The sequence below is a fragment of the Primulina eburnea genome, chromosome 14, assembly GCF_022965805.1.
Source record: "Primulina eburnea isolate SZY01 chromosome 14, ASM2296580v1, whole genome shotgun sequence".
Classification (NCBI taxonomy): Eukaryota; Viridiplantae; Streptophyta; class Magnoliopsida; order Lamiales; family Gesneriaceae; genus Primulina; species Primulina eburnea.
This window is the reverse complement of record NC_133114.1, coordinates 13,479,601-13,504,027: the sequence shown is the minus strand read 5'-3', so window position 1 is coordinate 13,504,027 and position 24,427 is coordinate 13,479,601. Positions and strand designations below refer to the sequence as shown.

The 24,427-nt window shown below is 36.5% G+C and overlaps 1 protein-coding gene across 1 annotated transcript; it reads right to left on the bottom strand.

The window, feature by feature from the left end:
• Window positions 1–1,704: 1,704 nt before the first annotated feature.
• On the bottom strand, window positions 1,705–4,865 carry LOC140812274 (protein FAR1-RELATED SEQUENCE 5-like). The gene is made up of 3 exons (XM_073170507.1): window positions 2,230–4,865; window positions 2,069–2,133; window positions 1,705–1,994 (listed from the first exon to the last, which is right to left on the bottom strand). The coding sequence occupies exons 1-3, from the start codon at window positions 4,389–4,391 to the stop codon at window positions 1,975–1,977; spliced, it is 2,247 nt and encodes a 748-aa protein (XP_073026608.1). The 5' UTR covers window positions 4,392–4,865; the 3' UTR covers window positions 1,705–1,974.
• Between the last annotated feature and the right edge of the window lie 19,562 nt (window positions 4,866–24,427).

The window sequence follows — 24,427 nt, the reverse complement described above, 5'->3', positions numbered from 1 at the left end:
CCTCCTCTACAGGAGTTTACTATGTATTAATAAAATGTTGGTGTTTGAATAAAGAGATCTTTGATCTCAGCCCTCTCATGTATTATTTTAAAAATTTTATCTTTTATTGTACACCCTAAGGTAGGAAACGAATAGGGTTGTGCCAAGTACTGCTGAAGAAATCTACGGCGGTAACCATCAGTTGCGATCGCGTGGTTGGGCTGTGAGGAACAGTCTGTAAAATACGGTGGATATAACTCGGTGGTACTCCGGTCAAAGAGGTAAAAGATTTAATTTATTTTACGGAAGCATGATGGGCCATTATTTACAAATGAAAAATAAATTATTCAAAATAAAGATATAAGGGTAAATTTGGAAATTTAAAAGATATGGGGAGTTGAAACAAAGTTTTAGTGGAGTCGGGAGTAAAGAGGAAGTTGGGAATGGGAATAGGGATTTTTTGACAAGTTCCCCTTAAAGTTTAACAATTAAATTCATAATATTCATTGATGAGTACATACATCAACATGAATGTAACAATCAAATTGCATGGAGAAAAATCAAAATAAAATCATGCTAATTACAGGAAAGGATTTGACGAAGGAGTGTAACATATAATCCTAGACCAACCAAGATAAATTAGCATGAATGTATCCGAAATATAGAGACAAAAAATCTCTATAAAATTACACTATTATAGGGTATTGACCGCTCTGATACCAATTGTTGGTTTCTCAAACCGAATTTAGAAAAAAAAATTATATTTTGCGGAAGCTTGGCATAGATCGGATCGTATAAAACAACATTTTCCACCAAAATGTTGAACGATCCATATCTATATTAATATAATAATTAATCAACAAGATATAGAATATACCTTTGTTGAATGAAGTTGGAAAACTTTGAGCTAAGACGCCGTAATTCTTCCACGCCTACTCTCGAACCAACGAACCGACGTGTGGGCGTCACCAAAATATTGCTCTTCCCTTTTCTGTCGCTTACCAGTACACTGATATATTTATCCATTTATAAATCTCAACCATTGAGAAAAAGCAAGAAAAAATATATTATTGTGTAGAATCTCTTAATTTGTTAAGATATTTCATCCCAAAATCATATATTCTATATATGATATAAAAACAACTTTTTGTTTAAATTTGATATCACTTCCCTCAAAAGAGGGAAGTGATTTACGTGATTGAAGTGGAGGAGATCATATCTCCTCCACTACTCAATCTAATATTATGATATATATATATATATATATATATATATATATATATATATATATATATATATATATATATATATATATATATGGAATTGATACCCTGGGCGCCCTTTGGTGAGCGCCCTGAGCTGTCGCCCACATGTGCAGTTTATTTTTTTTTAAAAATTTGACGTTTCGCGACGGTTTTACAAATCCGTCGCAAATGGCGACGGATTTTAACAAACCGTCGCGAAGCCCACATGTGCAGTTTATTTTTTTTAAAAATTTGACGTTTTGCGACGGTTTAAAAAACCGTCGCACATGGCGACGGATTTTAACAAACCGTCGCAAAACGTCAAATTTTTTTTATAAAAAGAAAAGAGGGGACAGAGGGGCGTTCCCAAATTTCGTGTCCCACCTTCGCCCAACAGCCCACAAATGCATTAGACAGGTGGAAATTAGAAATAATTTACTACGCGACACAAACATGATGTTTTACGTCGACCACGGCGGGTTTTTATACATGTTCCATAAGTCATATGAAAGAGAACGATACAACAATATGGCAGCAGGAAAATTAAAACACCAAGATTTCTTGACAGAGAATGGTTATCATATTGAATTTGAAAATTCTACAATGCTAATTCTTGAATTAAGCAGAGGATCCTTCTCATGGTGACAGAAACCTCAAAGCTCGATGTTTCATCCACGACAGAGGTTTGATAAAGCACTATAAAATGGTTACCCCATCGCACATATTCAACTTGATAAAATAATAACCTTTATCAAATCCAGTTGTTAGAACCTGTAAAATTCAAAACAGTTATGAATAAAAAAAATATTGATGATTAACAACATATATTTAGAGATTTAAATTACCATCTATCGATCCAAAATCTTCGTCATCTGAGCTTTCTTCTTCGTTTTTATTATTAATAGTTGACCTGAAGAACGTTGAGTATGCCACCATATATTAATTTTGATGATTAACCAAATATATACAAAAATACTAAAAATTTACATTGTTGATAAACACATACCCGTCTTGCAAATTTGGACAGTTACGCTTGTCATGCTGCACACCTCGGCGTCCACACCCACGACATTTTCTTCCCTGTGTGGTTGCCTTCTCCTTTGATGACTTTAATCTCTTCCCACATCCCTTTGTTCTAATTTTTTGAGGATCAACGATATCAACAGCCCTATCTGTGGCTCTTCTACATTGACTTCCACCGCTTACTGTTGTAGTCATATTCAAATCTTTCATTTTGTTGCCAATATAATCAAACTGTGCATTCAAGAAATTTGTTCCCTCAACAGTCAATGATGCAATATCAACTAATGCAGAAGCTTTATAGGATAACCTCAAATGTCTTGACATCAAACATCTTTCTGGAGCTTCAACCACATTTGGCTCATCTGTAGGAAAAAATTCTACATTCTTTGCTGCTTGCGTCCAACGTTTCAGTATATATTTATCAGGCAAATGAAAGACTTGGTTTATACGAAAAAATGCTAACATATGCCTGCATGGAATGCCCTCAAACTGAAATTTCATACAACTGCACAATATATCATCCCCTTGTATGACATGTGTAAGCACTCTTGGTTTCGAAGAAGAAGAAGCTTGAAAATTCATTACCTTGTAAATCCCAAACTCATTTCCCACAGATTCTGTTTGCACGTAATAACCATGACTCTGACTCATTTCTTCTAGAAACTCCAACCATTTCTTTTTCGTGTAAACCGTCACCATCTGAGATTCCATTGGCCATTTGGACTGTAGCTTGGGACGCTCATTCATATCGACATGATCTGCAACTAACTCATTGTGTCTTTGGTGCCGGAGTGCCTTATTGAAACGAATGATAAAATCCATCAATGAGTTCTTGCTAGATATATATCTCTTGAAAAAAGCATGTGAACTTTCGGACCGCTGACTACTTGACATACCCGCAGAAAATACATGATTAAAATATGCTGGCACCCATTTATGTCGCAAATCAAACATCAACGACAGCCAATCATGTTGTTCCAAGTTAGCATTAGACATAGCAGCTTCCCAGGAACTCTCAAATTCCTCATCTGTGGAGGAATGTAGAATGGCATTCCTTATGCTTTCGTAGTGATCACGGAAAGTCATTGGGTTTAATTTCTCAGAGAATTTGTTCAGTATATGCCACAAACAATATCGATGTGTTGTTCGAGGAAAAACTTGTGATATGGCTTTCGTCAGAGCCGGATCTTGGTCAGTGATAATCAAGTTTGGGGCACCTTGACACATGGCTTCTAGGAATTTATTAAGCAACCAAACAAAAGAATCTGTTTTTTCGTCACTCAACAATCCACAACCAAAAAGAATGGTCTGATGATGATGATTAACTCCTACAAATGGTGCGAAAATCATCCCATATTTGTTGGTGTTGTATGTAGTATCAAACACAACCACGTCACCAAAAGCAGTGTATGCCCTTCTTGACACATGATCAGTCCAAAAACACCTGGTAAATCTGTTGTCCGAGTCAGTCTCATAATCAAAAAAGAACAATGAATTCTTCTCTTTCTCAGATTCGAAGAAATCGACCAATGTTTCTGCATCAATACCCTTATGCTCATCCCTAACACTTTGCTCGTAGTTTCTGATATCTCTTTCTATGAAACCTACATGTTCAGGCCCACCAGACTCTATCTCAAATAATCTCATTTGTTGACAAGTTGGCACATTGGCTTCTGCAAATTGTTGACTCAACATTTTTTTTGATGCAGAAATACCGCGATGCGAGCGTAACAAATGCACCTTCGACGGAGTCGATAATGAATGATTATGACTTTCAACGAAAGTACTGACAACCCAACCCGGACCTGTTTGTTCCTTGACAACTGAAATCTTGGACAAACATCCGGTTCTAGTCTCACCACGGGCTCTTTCTTTTCTTGGTTGATCTTTTTTTGTCTGTTTGCTCCATCGAATATCATCTGTATGCCCTTCTTTAAAGCATACAAATTTCTTCCATACAATTTCGTTTGTTTTCTTACTTTTCTTGCTATTACTCATTCTCGCGCTAAAACCGGATTCTCGGGCATATTGGTTGTAGAATGAGAATGCATCCTCTAACGAATCAAATCTCATACCAATCTGGGGTTTCTGATCATCACCGACTTGGGGGATGTACGATTGTTCATCTCCACTATATTGATCCATTTCATCTACAGTGGCGCTAGGCAGACGTGGGGTGGTGCTCGAAAATCTTTGCGGGCGGTAAGGTGCTGGCGAGGATTGTCTGGGGATTAACCGAGCACGATTAGCGACGGTAACAATATAATCATATGAGAAACAACATCAAGTATAAAATATATTTTAACAAAACATACTAGAAATGAATAAATTTATAAATACTCCAGATACATAAATAGCTAGATCATCAACACCATTTCCTAGTGCAATTAATTAAATATGCAGACTTACACTTCACAAACATTAAAGAACATGTATGCCAATACACCGGAAACCTTCAAAATCATAAATTGGAAATTTCTTCGGAATATGAAATTTAGAACTACATCGATTTACCTTCTGATGTCGTCGGAATATTTCCCCGCACGAGAGCTCCAGAAGTTCGCTCAATCTTCTTAACGTAAAGATTTGAGCGTAGGTGGGAGAAGGGCTGTTGGGCGAAGGTGGGACACGAAATTTGGGAACGGCCCTCTGTCCCCTCTTTTCTTTTTATAAAAAAAATTTGACGTTTTGCGACGGTTTGTTAAAATCCGTCGCCATTTGCGACGGATTTTTAAACCGTCGCAAAACGTCAAATTTTTAAAAAAAATAAACTGCACATGTGGGCTTCGCGACGGTTTGTTAAAATCTGTCGCCATTTGCGACGTATTTGTAAAACCGTCGCGAAAAGTCAAATCTTTAAAAAAAAATAAACTGCACATGTGGAGCTGTCGCCCACTGGGCGCTCACCAAAGGGCGCCCAGGGTATCAATTCCCTATATATATATATATATCATTCCATATCTTTATATATATATATTTATATATTTATATATATCACAAAGATCATCATGAATAATAGTGGGGAAGATCTTATCTCCATCATAATTCAAAAATTAGTTTCTCAAATATTTATCTAATAAATATTTCAAAGAGAAAATAATTGATATTAGTAATTCAAAATTAAATATATGGAATGTATATCTTTTTGTGATCTCTATCACAAAATATTGTTTGACAATTAATTCAAAATTAATTGATTGAGATGAGATAAATGTATCGCTAAAAAAACATTTTTCTTTACGATTTTTCAAACAATTTGAAATTGTGCAATGACTTAAAATTCAAATATTTTAAGTTAATAAATATGTGTTCGAAGTAAATCGGAGGTGGCATGGGGAACTATGGACCTATAATTTCAAGCTCCAATAAAATGGATAATAAATTAAACGCTTTAATTTACATATATTAATTTTATTAATTCCAAAGATATTCCACTATAAACTTGGAATTACACTCTTGAAAAAATAGATATAAAATTACTCAACAAGAATGAATAGTCCATTGATATAGTCACTACATGTGAATCAATCCTCCATAAATAGTCCATAAATAAAGTTAGGTAATTTCAGCTTAACCTATTTAATTATATCTTTTTCCTTAAGTCCCATTGATTCTCTAATGAATAATATGTTTATGATCTAATAATAAATTGAGCGCTCTTATTATTCAAGTCCCGAATCAACACTTAAGAGAACCATTTATCTATCTTCTTTTACGAAGGAATGGATTTCGTCTTGTATATTAATATTCACAGCTATTTATTTTATTGTATTTCCAATGTACCAAGAACTTTGACACTATATAATTTGTGTCGTTACTCGACATGTCAAAAAACACAATATCATAAATAGGAGTTTATTAATTACTCAAAATTAAGATCAACTCATATATGACCATCATTGATTAATATTGAAATCTCAAAGAGATACGAAACTTTAAAGAGATTCAAAATTAATCATGCTTCAATCCTATATAATCAAATTATAAAGCGTTTTCATACAAATCTCATTAATAATAATCCGGATAAGATCATTCTAAAATGAACCACGCTAAAATTTTCAATTAAAGATCCCAACTTTAATTTTTAATTGCGGACAAAATTAGATCATTATATTTTAAATATTATCATCATGTATATAACACTTATATACAAATATATAAAATCACATAATAATAATCTTTGGATTCCAGATATTTATAAAGCATCAAATAACATGCATGGAAAAATAATATTGAAATATTTCTCACATTAATTAAAATCATTTGTTTTTGGGCACAAAACCATACAATTTTGGCATTGATACCAATTATAGGACCAACCAATTCCGCTTCACCAAATGCTCAATTTTATATCCTTATATTTTTTGTGTTACGACAGAGCTCCATACTAAGAGTTGAGTGTACATGACGTGTTGCATCTATTTATGTGCCAATGGATTGATATGTTAGGTACACAAGTTGACGCGATTCTTCAAATACGAAAAGCAAACATGCTAAAAAACGGAGTCACGCCATCTAATCGATGAAATAAAGAATGTTGGATTTTCCCGATATTTTGAAACAAGTAACGATTTGAAATTTCACCTCTAAGCTACGAAAACTTAAAAACAAATATTCACGAAGATAACAACTGATCTCAAAAAAATCTTCAAATAACTCGTCTTTGACAATTCGAGTGAAAAACAATAGATAAACGCCACAAAGATAAAATCTTTGGTAAGTTTAATTTTTATGTGTACAAAGAAAAGCTTTGAAAATTTTGAGAGAAAACACACAAATTCGATAAAATCTTCAGTAATTGTCCATCTAAAAGTTACAAATTTTGTTTATATGTAAAAATACATTAAAATTCATAATCTATGGTTTTCTTGTTTAATTCTGCATTGCGGAGCGCTGGGACGGGTGACGCGCTTGTCTAATAAAGTTTGCGCAAGAGGCGCGCTGGAGCGGATAATTTCATCTGTTGGGGCGTGCTGGTATGTAGGGTAAGTGTTGAGGCAGGAAAAACATGTCGTTGAGGTGCGCCTGGGAGCTGAGGCGGGAATTTTGGGCCACCCTATCATGGTGCTCTCAAGAAGGGACTACATTCTTCAGCATTTAGCACTTGAACAACGTTGATATGACTTCCAAACTCACTTCCATGCATTACGAATCTTTCGAGACTTGGAACTTTGCTTGTAAGAATTTCTTGGTTTCTTAACACGAGTCCATGAAATGCTTCCTTGAATCTCTTCATTCGTCATCTTGTGATTGGTCCTTCCAACAACTCTAAAGGGTCATACGCCTTCCTCGAGCCTTGATTATCCATGATGGCATGACAAGTACAAAAAAAGACGTGTTTTGCTGTTGGTATTGTCTCATTTTACCTTACATAGTCTAATCTTATAATTCCTTGTTGGTGGTCCTGTGTCGATCAAAAACCAGTCTTACCCATTAAACTCTGGTATCTTTGTAGAGGCCCGTATTTCGTATTTATAAATTTGCGGATTTATTTTAAAAATTTCTTTAAAAGTAAATAACTTGCCTCATTCATAAAATAAACTGATAAAAAGTTTAAATGTTTAAAGTAGCTGCGGAAGTAAATATTGTTTTTCGAAACAACAACTTAAAATAATTCATCGTAACAAAATAATTTTGATTATAAAATGATAAATAAACTGAAACCATTCATCATATCTTTCAGAGTTCGATTCTTTCTTTCGGCAATGCCATTCGATTGTGGTGAATAAGGAGTAGTCGTTTCATGAATTATACCCACAAATGTGCAGAATTCATCAAACGGTGCTCCGTATTTGCCCCCTCTATCGCTTCAAACCTTTTTTATTTGTTTGCCTAGTTGATTCACAACTTCGGTCTTATAAAATTTAAATGCTTCAAGAGATTCATCTTTCGACCTCAAAAGATATACATAACGGTACCTTGTATTATCATCAATAAATGTCACGTAGTATCTTTTCCTTCCTCTAGTTTGTACAAACTTTAAATAACCAAGATTGGTGTGTATTAGTTCTAGAGGAGTTGTACATCTTTCAATCGAGTGGTAAGGCGCTTTTGCCATTTTTGCTTCAACACATATATCGCATTTTTGAGTTGGATCGACATTGTGTTTAGGCAATAATTCAAGTTTCATTAAACGTTGCAAGGTATTAAAATTTACGTGTCCTAAACGAACATGCCATAAATGAGAACACTCGAGCAAGTAAATAGAACTTTTGTCTTTATTACATTCAACAACATTTTGGCTTATAGCCATTACATTCAACTTGAAAAGTTCTCATCGAGATATCCTTTTCCAATAAAATGACCATTCTTGGTCAATACAACTTTGTTAGACTCAAATACTAGTCTAAACCCATGTTTGACCAACAGAGAGCGTGACACGAGGTTCTTTCTTATGTCTGGTACATGAAGTGCATCAACAAGGGTTACTTCCAAACCCGATGTCATCTTCAGTACCACATTTCCGGTGCCCACCACCTCAGATGTAGCGGAGTTCCCCATGTATAGTTTTCTCCCGGTCGATGGAGTGTATGTGGAGAACATCCCCTTGTTGGAGCATATGTGTCGAGTTGTTCCCATATCAACCCACCACTCGTTGGGGTTTTCCACCAAATTTGATTCCAAAATAACTGCAGACAAATTAAGTTCAGAAAAATCAAATGGTACCGACCTTTCTTGAACTACGTTGGCTTGAGGATTTCCCTTCTATGGCTTCCTACAATCCTTAGCCATGTGATTTGGTTTTCTGCAGTTATAACAAGGGCCTTTGAACTTCTTCTTATTTGGTGGTTGTTGGCCTTGTTGTGATTGCTTCTCAAACTTCCTCTTTTTCCCTTGGACACTCAATTCAACAATGTTCACCCTTGCTGCCATTTTACTTGCCTTGGCCTCGGTGCTCTTGTTGACCTCTTCTATCCTCAATCTCACAATGAGATCCTCCAATCCCATCTTTTTTCTTTTGTGCTTCAAGTAATTCTTGAAATCCTTCCACAATAGAGGGAGTTTCTCGATCATGGCAGCAACTTGGAAGGACTCGCTTAGACTCATTCCTTCCGCATGAATCTCGTGAAAGATAAGTTGTAATTCTTGCACTTGATTCATGACTGATTTTGTATCCACCATCTTGAAGTCCAAAAATCTCCCAACAATGAACTTCTTCAAGCCTACATCCTCCGCCCTATATTTCTTATCAAGCATATCCCAAAGTTCATTGGCGGTCTTAACTTGACAATACACATTGTACAATGCATTGTCAAGTCCATTGAAGATGTAGTTCTTGCACAAGAAATCACTTTGGTTCCATGCATCCAAAGTGGCCCTCATGTTGATGTCTGTCTCGTTTTAAGCAACGGTGGGAGGATCCTCCTTCAAGAACCTTGACAAACTCAAGGTTGTGAGATAGAAGACCATCTTTTGTTGCCATCTTTTGAAATCTGCACCAGAAAACTTCTCCGGTTTCTCTCCCGGTGCAACGGTAGCATGTGGTGTTGTAGATGTTGATGCCATTGATATTCTTCTTGCAAATGATCAAAAATACAAAATTCTTCTTGTAATGCCCGAAAATTTAATTAACGTAATCTGAGATGATTTGTTGATTATGACTTGATGTAATTATAGCCGGGCCAGTTCGAGATCAAATTGGAAAAATTATGAGGGACACAAGATTTGGGCCGAATGTCATTCGCCCGGGCGGGAGTTTATGACCTCCCGAGCGAGAGGGTTTAATGGTAGAAAGCCGAGAGTCCTTCGCCCGGGCGGCACTTTTTGTCCGCCCGAGCGAGATGTTTAATTTGTGAGGGCCGAGAGTTCTTCGCCCTAGCAAGCAATTTTGACCGCCCGAGCGACTGGAGATGTTCAGCCGAGGATCTCGACCGAAACCAACTCGCCCTAGCGAGCACCTTTCGTCCGCCCTAGCGAGCGGCATGCATTTTGTCAAATCGCCACTTGTCTCTTGGGAATGCAACGTGTATATATATATATATATATATATATATATGCGATTCCTTCTTCAGAAAGAAGAAAGGAAATCGAGGAAGGAGGAAGCTAAGAAATTCTCACGCCTTTTTACTTTAAGCCACCCGTCTGATTTTGAATCTGAGTATAGTACCGAGTTCCTGGCAACGATAGCTACAATTGGACGTAAGTTTTGTTACGTTTAGACAAGATTTGATTTTATGATGTTGTCAGAATTGCATATGATTCAGATATAGCGTTTCTACTACCGTAGATATTGTAGAATCGAAGTCAGATTTAGAAACAGATTGTTTAGAGAATTGTTATGAATTTTAGAGTTGATTTGATTGAGATTGCTATCAGAATTATGCTGTTATTCATTTTCAAGTGTACAGATACTGAAGTTATAGATTGTACTGAGATTTATTAGGAATTCTGGTAGTGTAATTGTGATGTTAAGACTGACGGGGTTACAAGACTGTAGTGTTATGCCGTCTAAACATCAGTTGGTACAGATTGATCAGATTCAGTATTGGTTTCTGTTATCTCGTGATATTGTTGATGTGATCAGATTTTGTACTGAATTGGGTATTGATCAGAACAGATTGTGTTTTGAGCTACACATTGATACAGTGTATTTGTTATTGTCGTTTCAGATCAGGGATGAACAAATTCGACTTCGAGACTTCGTCTGCATCAGACGGGGACGACAAAGGTATAATTCATGTGATATTTGGGACGCATAACTCAAATTAGATTAATTTGAGTTTCCCAATAAAATCACATACTAGATTATTGTTATATTGTTATCTGATTATGCTTTGATTATAGAATCTGTATTCAAGCAGGTAAGATAATTGTGATATTCAGTTATGAATATGATTATGCTTTGTTTACAGATTGTTATTCATTGCAGTTAAGATAGGAAAGTCTTTGACAGGCATTGTCAAATATCTAGACGTTTCGGTGTATCTCAGCATAAGAGTAGGTATTACTCTTATTGCCGCCGTTGATACAGCTCAGACCGAAGTCTAGGAATGAGACGTTCATTACCCCGATTGGAGGGTAGGTAGTGACGTCTTATTCACACCGGGATCCCTAGAGTTCTAGTCGAGTCAAGTCTAGACGTGATTTGATTAGGACTGCATGCTTATATGGATGTGGTTCCTAGATCATAGGACCCATCATTATTGCTTCCAATTGTGCTAGCATGTTTTTATGATTTAGATTGGTCATATGCATGGTTGGTTGATTTGAAGTGCATGCTTGTTGTGTGATTAGATTTCATAGCTTATGAAATCTAATGTTTCGAATTTATTCGTAACAGCATGTTTCATGAATTATTTTATGTATATACATGTTTACCATGTTTTATACTGGGATTTATTCTCACCGGAGTTATCCGGCTGTTGTCTTGTTTTGTATGTGTGCATGACAACAGGTGGGGCTGGATCAGGGTCGAGATGACGATGAGAGAAGACGAGTTAGCGTGGTGACTCCGGACTTACAGTAGATTGGGTTTTATTACTTGAATTTAGTAGTTGAACCTTAGATTAGATTATCGTATGTTAATACTGAAATGTATTTTATACAGATATGTATATTATTTAGATTCCATTACCTTCCGCTATTGTATATTAAAAAGAAAAATTTTTAGACCCTGTTTTATCTTAATTGATAATTAAATCCCAACGATGATTAAGAAAATGATTAGCGTCCGGGTCCCCACAACAGGTGGTATCAGAGCGAAGATCCTTTAGAGATAGATCTTTAGATTGAGATAGTCAGAACTGAGAGATCTGTTAGACTGACTTAGATTGAGATAGAAGAGAATGAGCGGGGTAGATGAATTTTCTTTCCTTGCATGTGTGTGCTAGCATGAGATTGATTTTAATGTTGACTGACATTGTGTGCTAGCATGAGACTATGTGTTACTGCTTAAAGATACATGTTTACCTGATTATGTGAATTAGATTGGTATTATGTATCACTGAATACGAATCAGATCGGATTCATGACCAGCAGTAAGATGGTCAGGAAAAGATTTGAAACAGGTTTGTGGTATGGGATTACTGATGTTTTGGTAATCAAATATAGCTCCCCGCAGAATTCCAGAAAAAGGCAGTACGTCATATGATCAGACAGATAGAACAGAATCTCAGATAGATGTGGCAGAAATTCAGATGGAAACACAGTTACAGAGGTTTCAGTCGTTTCAACCGCCAATTCTGAAAGGAACTGAGACGTCAGTAGATTGTGAGAAATGGCTAGAGGAGACAGAAATGTTATTTGAATTCCTGAATTTCACAGATGAGTGTAGAATTAGGCTTATTGAGAACCAGTTGCAAGAGACTGCTAGAAGATGGTGGTTACTCACCAAAGGAGCCTTAGAGCAGAGTCGTTCAGTGATCACGTGGAAGACCTTTAGATTTGAATTTTATCAAAGATTCTTCCCTACCTCATATAGACAGGATAGAAGTGCAGAATTTGCAAACCTGAGACAGGGTCCTTTGAGTGTTGATGAATACCTGGCACAGTTCTTCACACTTCTACGTTTTGCTCCTCTTGTGGCTAGAAATGATGATGCTATGGCTAGCCAGTTCATTCAAGGATTGAATCCAGAAATACGTACGTTGGTGAATGTGAAGCAATCAAGTAATTTTGCGGATACCTTGAATAGAGCTAAAAGAGCAGAAACGGTTCTGATAGGACAACAGGGAGCATCATATGTTTTTCCAAAACAGACCGCACAGCAACTGCCTTCCAGAGTAGAGATTGGCAGTCATAGTGGTAAGGAAAAAGAACCATTGAGAATTCAAAAGAAACAGTTCAAGAAGTTAGGAAGTGATTCCTCTAGTTCTAGCAGTCCTGGTCCGAAATATACCGGAGTGTATTGTAGGAATTGCGGAGGGAGACATTCCCCAGAGCAATGCAAAGGAGTGCTTGGTAGGTGCAATATCTGTAAGCAGACGGGACACTTTGCTAAAGTTTGTCCTCAGAAACATTTTCGAAGATCTTAAAGAGCAGAGTCATTAGTGGTAATGACTGAGAAACAAACCCAGAAACTACAACAGGTACTATTCTTTATGATTATATTGCAGATGTATTGATATATATTAATGCATTCTTCATGAGTATATGTGATTGAGTAGCATGGTGATATGCTATATTTATGGGGTCTGGTTGTGCTGTAGTATTGATTTCCTTACTGTTTGGAGGAATATGTTGATATCAGAGATTTCTGTGTCATGTTATATACTACAGTAGAATGAAACCGGGATTGGGCTAGATTATGATGTACTTGTGTTATATGATTTCGATCTCAGTATGGATATGTACTGCTAAACAAGTACAGAAATATTGTAGCATGTGTTCTGGAAATAGTTGATAAATGAGGATTCTAGATCTAGAATTCCTTAGATCATTGTACTGTTCTTGACTCGATTAGTACAAAAAGGAATAGATAGTATCCTTATGTATTCAGTAGATCCACTGAAATCGAGTCTAGCAGTAACACATGGGCTAGTAATCTAATAGTTGACTGGTGTTGGCCTAGATAGGATGTCAGATGTGTTTTATATCAGAATGAACTGAAAGAATTGACAGATTAAGGTATGGGCTGAAGAATCCAGTTGATTACATATTTCTTTTGAAGACATTTCAGTTCTGTTTCTAGATTGGCAGATTATGTGTTCAAGGGTAGTCTGAAGAATAATGCTTGTTATCTCTATGATTTATTGATATATTGGCAGCATTCAATTGATTATATTGAATATTTGAAGACCTGGGTTAAATATTTCGAGAATTGTGATTATTGTATACAGCACTGGGTCAGGTATGAATCCGGTATGTAGTTACTGATACAGGTTTTCATTCAGACTATGCGGTATCAGAAATGTCAGCATTAGCAGAATGTCAGATATGTCAGAACCAGATTATCTTCTTCTGATTTTCTTTTTCTTGTATTGCTTTATGTCTGCTAAGTATTGTTATGATTCTAAATCAGTATTTGAGACATCTTATATTGGTTGGGAGTATATTTTATTTGCAGATGAGATATAGCAGTTGATCTGGGCAGTATGAAGATTAGTCAGCCAGCCAGCATCTATTATGTTATGAGTTTTCTTAAACTCACTAGATCTGTATAGGTTCTTTCTATTCAGAATTTGATGTTATTGGGAGTCAGTGTGTGATGCAGACTAGTGTAAACAGTTCAGAAATGTAATCAGAATGTTCAGAACTGTATTTTGTTGATCAGATCAGTATAACAGCTATGTAATTTGTGTTTTGTATAAGACCGATTATCGTGTTATATCAGAAGGTTTCAAATTGTTACAGCTTTTGGGTATTGATAGTCAGAGCCGAATACCAGGTAGGTATTTCTTCGTTCTTTTATGTTATTAACTGATCTTGTACATCATTAGTTCGAATCTGAAGTCACAGGTAGTGTCAGAACTGCACTGGGGTGGATTCAGGTTTCATTCAGCTATTTCCGAATGTAAGATATTCGAACAGATAATGTGGCATAGATAGATGAGATCAGTTGGGACAGCAAATTATGTTGTAAGATTGGTAGAAATGGTACTGATATGTTTGAATTGAGAACAAAAGAAGCCAGAAAGATATGAATCAGAAGATGATTACCGATTTAGTATATTTCTGAATAAGAAAATGTGAGTATGGCTTTCGGGATAAAAGTACCGTCAATTCTACAGCTTATGATATGATATGATTATGATTGACAGAATATTCAATCTATATCTATCAGTTTGTACCAGATTACGTACAAACAGAACCAGATGACATAGATCAATGTCAAAGGAATTGTCAGATTTACTAGAATGCTGCATTAGATGATATCAGATTGTGATTTGGATGGAGCGGTACTTGTGACGGAAATATCATGAGTTCTCTCTCGCAGAGTTGTTACAGATTGACAGGTAGTCAGCGTGTAGTAACCAGATATTGGCGGATATGGGTAGAACTTTAGTACTAGATGTTAGTACGAGCTGTTATGAATGGTTGTCAGGGTATGACTTACGGTATGACCATAACTATCCAGCTAGATTAGAATGAATAGATGTAAGAAACCAATGTCGGATGATGACGATTGGTATTGGGAGCCGAAGATGGGATAGCAACTACAGGTGGTATTGCTTTGTTATAAATTGCAATTGGCGTATACAGGTGTTATATAGCCAGTAATATGGGATTGATTCGGCTAGTGAAATGAGTTTGGATGTTAAACTCTGTCATATATTTCTTCTGACAAATTTGGTTTGATGATTGGTGAGTTCGAGGACGAACTCAGATCTAAGAGGGGGAGAAATGTAATGCCCGAAAATTTAATTAACGTAATCTGAGATGATTTGTTGATTATGACTTGATGTAATTATAGCCGGGCCAGTTCGAGATCAAATTGGAAAAATTATGAGGGACACAAGATTTGGGCCGAATGTCATTCGCCCGGGCGGGAGTTTATGACCTCCCGAGCGAGAGGGTTTAATGGTAGAAAGCCGAGAGTCCTTCGCCCGGGCGGCACTTTTTGTCCGCCCGAGCGAGATGTTTAATTTGTGAGGGCCGAGAGTTCTTCGCCCTAGCAAGCAATTTTGACCGCCCGAGCGACTGGAGATGTTCAGCCGAGGATCTCGACCGAAACCAACTCGCCCTAGCGAGCACCTTTCGTCCGCCCTAGCGAGCGGCATGCATTTTGTCAAATCGCCACTTGTCTCTTGGGAATGCAACGTGTATATATATATATATATATATATATATATATATATATATATATATATATATATATATATGCGATTCCTTCTTCAGAAAGAAGAAAGGAAATCGAGGAAGTAGGAAGCTAAGAAATTCTCACGCCTTTTTACTTTAAGCCACCCGTCTGATTTTGAATCTGAGTATAGTACCGAGTTCCTGGCAACGATAGCTACAATTGGACGTAAGTTTTGTTACGTTTAGACAAGATTTGATTTTATGATGTTGTCAGAATTGCATATGATTCAGATATAGCGTTTCTACTACCGTAGATATTGTAGAATCGAAGTCAGATTTAGAAACAGATTGTTTAGAGAATTGTTATGAATTTTAGAGTTGATTTGATTGAGATTGCTATCAGAATTATGCTGTTATTCATTTTCAAGTGTACAGATACTGAAGTTATAGATTGTACTGAGATTTATTAGGAATTCTGGTAGTGTAATTGTGATGTTAAGACTGACGGGGTTACAAGACTGTAGTGTTATGCCGTCTAAACATCAGTTGGTACAGATTGATCAGATTCAGTATTGGTTTCTGTTATCTCGTGATATTGTTGATGTGATCAGATTTTGTACTGAATTGGGTATTGATCAGAACAGATTGTGTTTTGAGCTACACATTGATACAGTGTATTTGTTATTGTCGTTTCAGATCAGGGATGAACAAATTCGACTTCGAGACTTCGTCTGCATCAGACGGGGACGACAAAGGTATAATTCATGTGATATTTGGGACGCATAACTCAAATTAGATTAATTTGAGTTTCCCAATAAAATCACATACTAGATTATTGGTTATATTGTTATCTGATTATGCTTTGATTATAGAATCTGTATTCAAGCAGGTAAGATAATTGTGATATTCAGTTATGAATATGATTATGCTTTGTTTACAGATTGTTATTCATTGCAGTTAAGATAGGAAAGTCTTTGACAGGCATTGTCAAATATCTAGACGTTTCGGTGTATCTCAGCATAAGAGTAGGTATTACTCTTATTGCCGCCATTGATACAGCTCAGACCGAAGTCTAGGAATGAGACGTTCATTACCCCGATTGGAGGGTAGGTAGTGACGTCTTATTCACACCGGGATCCCTAGAGTTCTAGTCGAGTCAAGTCTAGACGTGATTTGATTAGGACTGCATGCTTATATGGATGTGGTTCCTAGATCATAGGACCCATCATTATTGCTTCCAATTGTGCTAGCATGTTTTTATGATTTAGATTGGTCATATGCATGGTTGGTTGATTTGAAGTGCATGCTTGTTGGGTGATTAGATTTCATAGCTTATGAAATCTAATGTTTCGAATTTATTCGTAACAGCATGTTTCATGAATTATTTTATGTATATACATGTTTACCATGTTTTATACTGGGATTTATTCTCACCGGAGTTATCCGGCTGTTGTCTTGTTTTGTATGTGTGCGTGACAACAGGTGGGGCTGGATCAGGGTCGAGATGACGATGAGAGAAGACGAGTTAGCGTGGTGACTCCGGACTTACAGTAGATTGGGTTTTATTACTTGAATTTAGTAGTTGAACCTTAGATTAGATTATCGTATGTTAATACTGAAATGTATTTTATACAGATATGTATATTATTTAGATTCCATTACCTTCCGCTATTGTATATTAAAAAGAAAAATTTTTAGACCCTGTTTTATCTTAATTGATAATTAAATCCCAACGATGATTAAGAAAATGATTAGCGTCCGGGTCCCCACACTTCTTAAGATTTTTGTTTGGAGTATTCAAATTTGAGAGAAAAAGCAAGAAGAAAACAATGAAAAGAACTTTGTAGAGGCAAGTGTTGAATACTTTCTCTTTAAGAAGAATTTTCCCCTCACAATGTGCTAGAGGTTGGTGGCAATCTTCTCCTAATATAAAACTACAACACTTGAATAACGAGCACTCAAATATTCAAGTTGTATCACAAAGAAATGAAGGAACTCTCTCTTGTTGAAGAAGGAAGAAGAACAATATGCTTATGATATCTTATGTGTGTTTGATTTTTAATAATCAAACATTTAATATTTTTCATGTGAAAAGACATGATCTTTCATTCATAGGGAGTGTTCCTTGACCATTACAACTGATCACAATCATCAAACGATGCCAAAGAAATGAAAAATTGTCAGAAAAACCCGAAGAGACACGAAAAACGCGAAGGGCGCGTCCAGGCACCTACGCCCGCGCACTGCCTAGGCGCTCTCGGCAGGAACGCTCGTGCTGTCGAGTGCGCGCGGCCGCACTCGGCAGGCGCGCGCGCCTGCTCGCAGAACCGCGCGCCTACTACTGGCAGCAGCGCGCGGCTCTGCGCGCAGCCACGCGCCGGGCACTGTTCACCGATCAAATTTTTTTTCCTCGTTTCCGTCCCTTACATGTTCCGTCTATTCGTTTAAAGTTCTTTCAACAATCGATGAACTCGTTTAGAGTTTAATTCAGGACAACCGAAGTTAATATTCGTTCATTAAGCTTCGTTTTTTTTTTCGAATTTTTTCAATCAAACAAATTGATTAATTTGCTTAATTTTCATTCATTAAGCATCAAATTTTCCAACAAATATAAGTATAAATAAATTAATTAGGTAAAAATGGTTTCTTGACCATATGGTTAGAGTCAACAAATTTTGTTTAGTTAGTGGATAGTTCAAAACTAATGATTTACAATTATAGGTTAGGGCTTTTAATCAAAGGTCTAATTGGAATTCTTTAATGTAATTAACCGACACGGTAGCCTTGACAACTTTGATTTTGACATGCATATCAGAATCCTAATCCCGCTCGATTCAGTTCCTAATTAGTTTTAATAAATAACAATTAGAATGCAAAACTCGGGACAAACAGATAGTGATTAAGAAATAAGTGTAATTAAATATTTTTTTATGTATATATTCTTTTTTAAAAAAAATTAATAACTTGTAAGTGGGATGTGGTGTCAATACTGGTATCATTGCTTACGATTCGATGTTTTGTAAAGTAAATGTTTTGAATTATAGAATATAATTTATATATTATTTTTATTTTTTAGTGGAGATATATTTTTATTGTACCTAATTGCCTAATCATGTAAAAATATGTTGTGTTATTTGATTTTTCTTAAAAAAATAAGTATGGGTGTTTACTTATTTGCCGAGAGGTGCAAAACCTATTTACAAGCAATAAATAAAAGTTTTCAATTAAATTTTAATTTATTTTTTGTACAAAAAATAAATTTAGTTTTTCATATAGACACTACAGTATTAAAGCACAAGCCCATGTACAAACTAACTTTAATATCATGATACACTTTTTTATTTAATATACCTATATATTTTTATATAATATTAGATATTGAAAAAAAAATCTATTATCAGATTAAAAAAGTATTATAGAAAATGAGATGAATTTTCATAAAATTCTTACTAGTTTCGTGGCTTTGTCTTGCCCGTGACATTTTTCACGGGCTTTCTCCACGGGCTGATTGGTTAATCGAATTCTAGTGCGACTTTCCTTTAGCCAATCTCTGGTTGATCTTTGTAAATAGGCCCAACCCCAATATTACTTTATGAAAGATGGAAATGCCTTTGGATTTCAACCGAGCATATAGATTCAAAGATTTAGGTCCCCATAAAAACACGATCATACTGTCGATTTCACCCTAATTTTACCACGACTTTTTCCTACTGTTTTAAGTTAGCGACGTAGACATATTCAATTTAACGACAATTTTTAAAATTAAGGATTTAATTTGAAATACCGTCGTGCTAAATTAATGAAAGTGTTTTGAAAACTATCGCTAAATCAGCGTTTTTTTGTAATGTGATAATAATAATTTGTGATCCTTGCTTCATGTGCTCCCCTCCCCCAAACGTAATCGGACAATGCGATGCCTGATACATTTTAGTACAAACGATAAGTTTTCAACTTAGCGATCGAGTATATAAGAATCATACCACAATAATTTTCTTTTGCAAAATGAACTAAATCAGGAAAGTAATCAAAATAGAGCTTATATTACATCTTAATTGTGATTATTGAATGCATGACTTTGATTTTCTCTTCCAACCATAATCACAGATGACGTAATTTCGATTTTTTTGGTGAAAAAATACGTTTAACCTATCAATATCAGGGCTCAAACTTCCCTAATTGATCATATATTTAAATAAAATCGTGCGTTCGACACAATATTTCTTATGATTCAACAAAATATAAATATTACAACAATGAAAATTGACTTCTTTAAAAGTCCTTATCTCAAAATTTATACTATCTACTATTAGCTTAGAACTTGGGTAGCATTTGTGGTGAATGATTTGATTTCAGAGAGAGATTTGATTTACAAAAACAAATTTCAAATGATATTTATGACTGTGTGAATTCACCACGATTACTATATATATATGATTCGAAATTCATATGAATTTAGTACATCCTTACATCCAAACATGTCAATGAATTTGAAATCAATCATTTCAAATCCATCAATACAAACATACCACTATATTCTTTTGTGTTGAAATTCAAAACTCGATTGAATGTGCGTAAATTGCACATGCATGCACTCAGGAAGGTTAGGATCTTTATTTCTATTCCTTGACTCTATTGATTCTATTTTCTCTCTTTGACTCTGCTTGTACGTTTTACCATCTGGTTTGTTCCGACTTATCATCTGAAAGGAAAAATAATCTTGAATTTCATGATATAATTTATTCTTGGAAATAATACATTCTTTAAATTTATTTTCTTATTGATTTTAAATATGGTTGTCTTATTAGATATTGTGGAAATTAATAAGATATTTATGCTAAGATTTTTGTGATATGATATCTTTGTTTAAAAAGAGTTTGTTCCTTACTAAACTCTTACTTTCCTTGTGTAGTAGGTGGAATGAGTTTTTCGTGGAAAAGTTATTCTTGAAATAGTTTTTCGTGGAGGTGATTTACGTGAAGGGATCTTAGATTGATCATTCACACACTTTGCACCACTCAAACGTTTCAGAGAAAAATAATTCACAACGTCGCTGCTGATCGAAGAAGTGCTGATGTCGCGTGTTGCCTTGATTGTTTGAGCCATCTGCAGACAACATCGGTGAAGGAGTTGGCTGAAGATTCGTTTTTGCTGGTCCAGTTTTTGGCATCACGTTTTTGCTTTCTTGAATAAGTTTTATTCTGGTTATTTGTTTTTAGAAAGTGTTTATTTTTTCAACGTGGTGAGAAAATTGATTTTAGTAGTAATTACTATTGGTTTTGTTTTCGTGTAAATTCATTGGTTTATAGTGATTAATTTTTGTCCTGAGGCACCGCACAAGTATAAATACTTGTGCAAATTTAATCTTGAACATCATACTTATTTAAAGTCAATTTGTGTTACAAACTTTAATATTCCGCTGAAGGTTGTCTGAAATGTTGTAACATTCAGCACAACACTTAATTCTGATAAAACACAAATTACAATCTTATACTACTATTGTTATATACACTCACACCTATCAAGAAATAACCCTTACAAGTGATATCAGATCCTACTCTTGATATACTAAGTGCAGATTCTGGTTTTTGTTTTGTTTGACAGAAATATTTAAATGGACATGTAGAACCCGTAAATTGGACTGCGTATAAGCCATGTATAATTCTAGCAATTTAAAGTAAATTGATTTTATTGCATGAGTATTTAAATGCTTTTCCTTAAGTTAATTATTTTATTCAGTATTTTAATTTTTATCTTTTCAGTTAATTCAATGAGGCTGGACTGGAGTTGGAGTTTTGAGAAAGGATGTAAAATTAAGAAATCATTCCCAGAGTTTATTTTAGCTAGCTAATAAGTTGATTTAAGTTAAAAAGGAGGTTTAAGGAATTATTTAAGTTACTTGAGGTGAGTAGGAAATAAGTTCATTTAGGTTCCTTAATTGATGTGTTAATTCACTAAATTATTTAAAGGATAGGTAAGGCTCTTAAGGTTTAAGAATTTATTAACTAGACAATATTTCCCCTCCATTTATAAGTAAAATTTCGGCCACCCCCTTAGTGAGACAACAAGTCTATGCCAACTCCCCTTTCTTTGCCACCACTTAACTTGATAATCTTTTTATTTATTAATCACCCTTAATAAATTAATATTAGATCATAATCAACCTACATCTAGCATGTAAAAAAATCGGTCACCTCTTTTCCCCCCAAGAAGATTTGATAGCAAACCAAATTCAAAATTTAAAAAGAGGAGACTTGGTCATACCCTTGGTATCCCTTTATTATTGGATCTCCCTCACCCTCCTAACCATTTCCCCTCCCCCATCACCAAATTATTGAGAGGATTTCAGAGCATTTTCGTGGGTTGAGTGAGGAAAACCGATAGCTCATGAAGAAAAATAATCGAGAGAAGAAGCAAGATAAGAAAGCGCTCCACCTCCTCCGCGTCGGATCGTCTCATTCTTTCGTTTTTCTTTCAAACAAAACCAGGCATGCATATTATAACGCCCCAGATTTGACGACTGTCCTCACTGTACCAAGACGAGTCTTTCCAGCGTGCTTATGTCCTCACTCACACGCACCCTGAGAAACTTCACTCACACGCACCCTGAGAAACTTCACTCACACGCACCCTGAGAAACTTCCCAGGAGGTCACCCATCCCAAAATTGCCCCAAGTCAAGCACGCTTAACTTTGGAGTTCTTATGTGATGAGCTACCGAAAAGAAGATGCAACTTCATGATATGAGTAGTACAAATCAAATATTTTAAGCCCTCTTCAACTGTACAGTCCATTACATTGAACAGTCTCGGAATCCCTCTCATTCCTGTGTGGGTCAGTTCATTCATGTTCCCTCCACCTAGAAGCCTGCCAGGAGCCGCTCATTGTCCGTGCAACTGATGGCACCGGCGATCAACCCCCGCCCTCTTCGGCCCCGGGCCTCACATGCCCACCACCTTCTGCTTGGTTCGTCCCCGAACCACACCGTACTAAGAGAGGTTGGCTCTGATACCACTTGTAACGGCCCAGATTTGACGACTGTCCTCACTGTACCAAGACGAGTCTTTCCAGCGTGCTTATGTCCTCACTCACACGCACCCTGAGAAACTTCCCAGGAGGTCACCCATCCCAAAATTGTCCCAAGTCAAGCACGCTTAACTTTGGAGTTCTTATGTGATGAGCTACCGAAAAGAAGATGCACCTTTGTGATATGAGTAGTACAAATCAAATCTTTTAAGCCCTCTTCAACTGTATAGTCCATTACATTGAACAGTCTCGGAATCCCTCTCATTCCTGTGTGGGTCGGTTCATTCATGTTCCCTCCACCTAGAAGCCTGCCAGGAGCCGCTCATTGTCCGTGCAACTGATGGCACCGGCGATCAACCCCCGCCCTCTTCGGCCCCGGGCCTCACATGCCCACCACCTTCTGCTTGGTTCGTCCCCGAACCACACCGTACTAAGAGAGGTTGGCTCTGATACCACTTGTAACGTCCCAGATTTGACGACTGTCCTCACTGTACCAAGACGAGTCATTCCAGCGTGCTTATGTCCTCACTCACACGCACCCTGAGAAACTTCCCAGGAGGTCACCCATCCCAAAATTGCCCCAAGTCAAGCACGCTTAACTTTGGAGTTCTTATGTGATGAGCTACCGAAAAGAAGATGCACCTTCGTGATATGAGTAGTACAAATCAAATCTTTTAAGCCCTCTTCAACTGTACAGTCCATTACATTGAACAGTCTCGGAATCCCTCTCATTCCTGTGTGGGTCAGTTCATTCATGTTCCCTCCACCTAGAAGCCTGCCAGGAGCCGCTCATTGTCCGTGCAACTGATGGCACCGGCGATCACCCCCGCCCTCTTCGGCCCCGGGCCTCACACATATATTCTTCCTTGACTCTTCAATCAAGTCCTATTATCAAATTTTTACATTACATGATCATTATTTCCATGACAAAACTGAAACACATCAAGAATATTGAAAATACATGCAACAGATTTTCGGCCCTTCCAATTCAAGCTTCACGGTTTCATTTGTTTTGTGGGTTTCAGGTATTGGTTCGATTCCAGGCTCCCAAGGCGACATATAGACATGTAATAGGACGCATTAGGACCATGATGGTCCATATATTTAACCCCATGCATGCTGGAAGTCGAGAAGATGACAGCAACTTCCCTCTTGATCCATTTGAGTTTCGAAAATTGTGTTTTTCTGTCAAAGGGAAATGAATCTGATCTTGGCTGCCCAAGGCCTATAGCCATGGTTAGATCACTTCCCGAGCATGTCTAAGACGTGATTAAGTCACCCTTTTGGTGGCTTGGTCCATGGTGAATCGGTTTTTAAATAAAACTCAAGAACAGCCCCTGCACCCTTCGGCCCTCTTCTTTTTACAGCTTGTGTTGTTTCGATTTTTAGGGAATGGTGTTAATCTTGGTTGGCCTATGGACCTTAGCCATGGTTTACACCATGCCCATAGATGTCTAGATCGTGTCATGGTCAATCAAATGG

Bases quoted from the DNA above. Each gene is read 5' to 3' on its own strand.
- LOC140812274 (XM_073170507.1), bottom strand. From the start codon at position 4,391: ATGGATCAATATAGTGGAGATGAACAATCGTACATCCCCCAAGTCGGT. The intron at 2,134-2,229 runs GTATGTGTTTAT...AACGTTCTTCAG, and splicing joins TGTCCAAATTTGCAAGACGG to GTCAACTATTAATAATAAAA. The intron at 1,995-2,068 runs GTAATTTAAATC...TGAATTTTACAG, and splicing joins AGATTTTGGATCGATAGATG to GTTCTAACAACTGGATTTGA.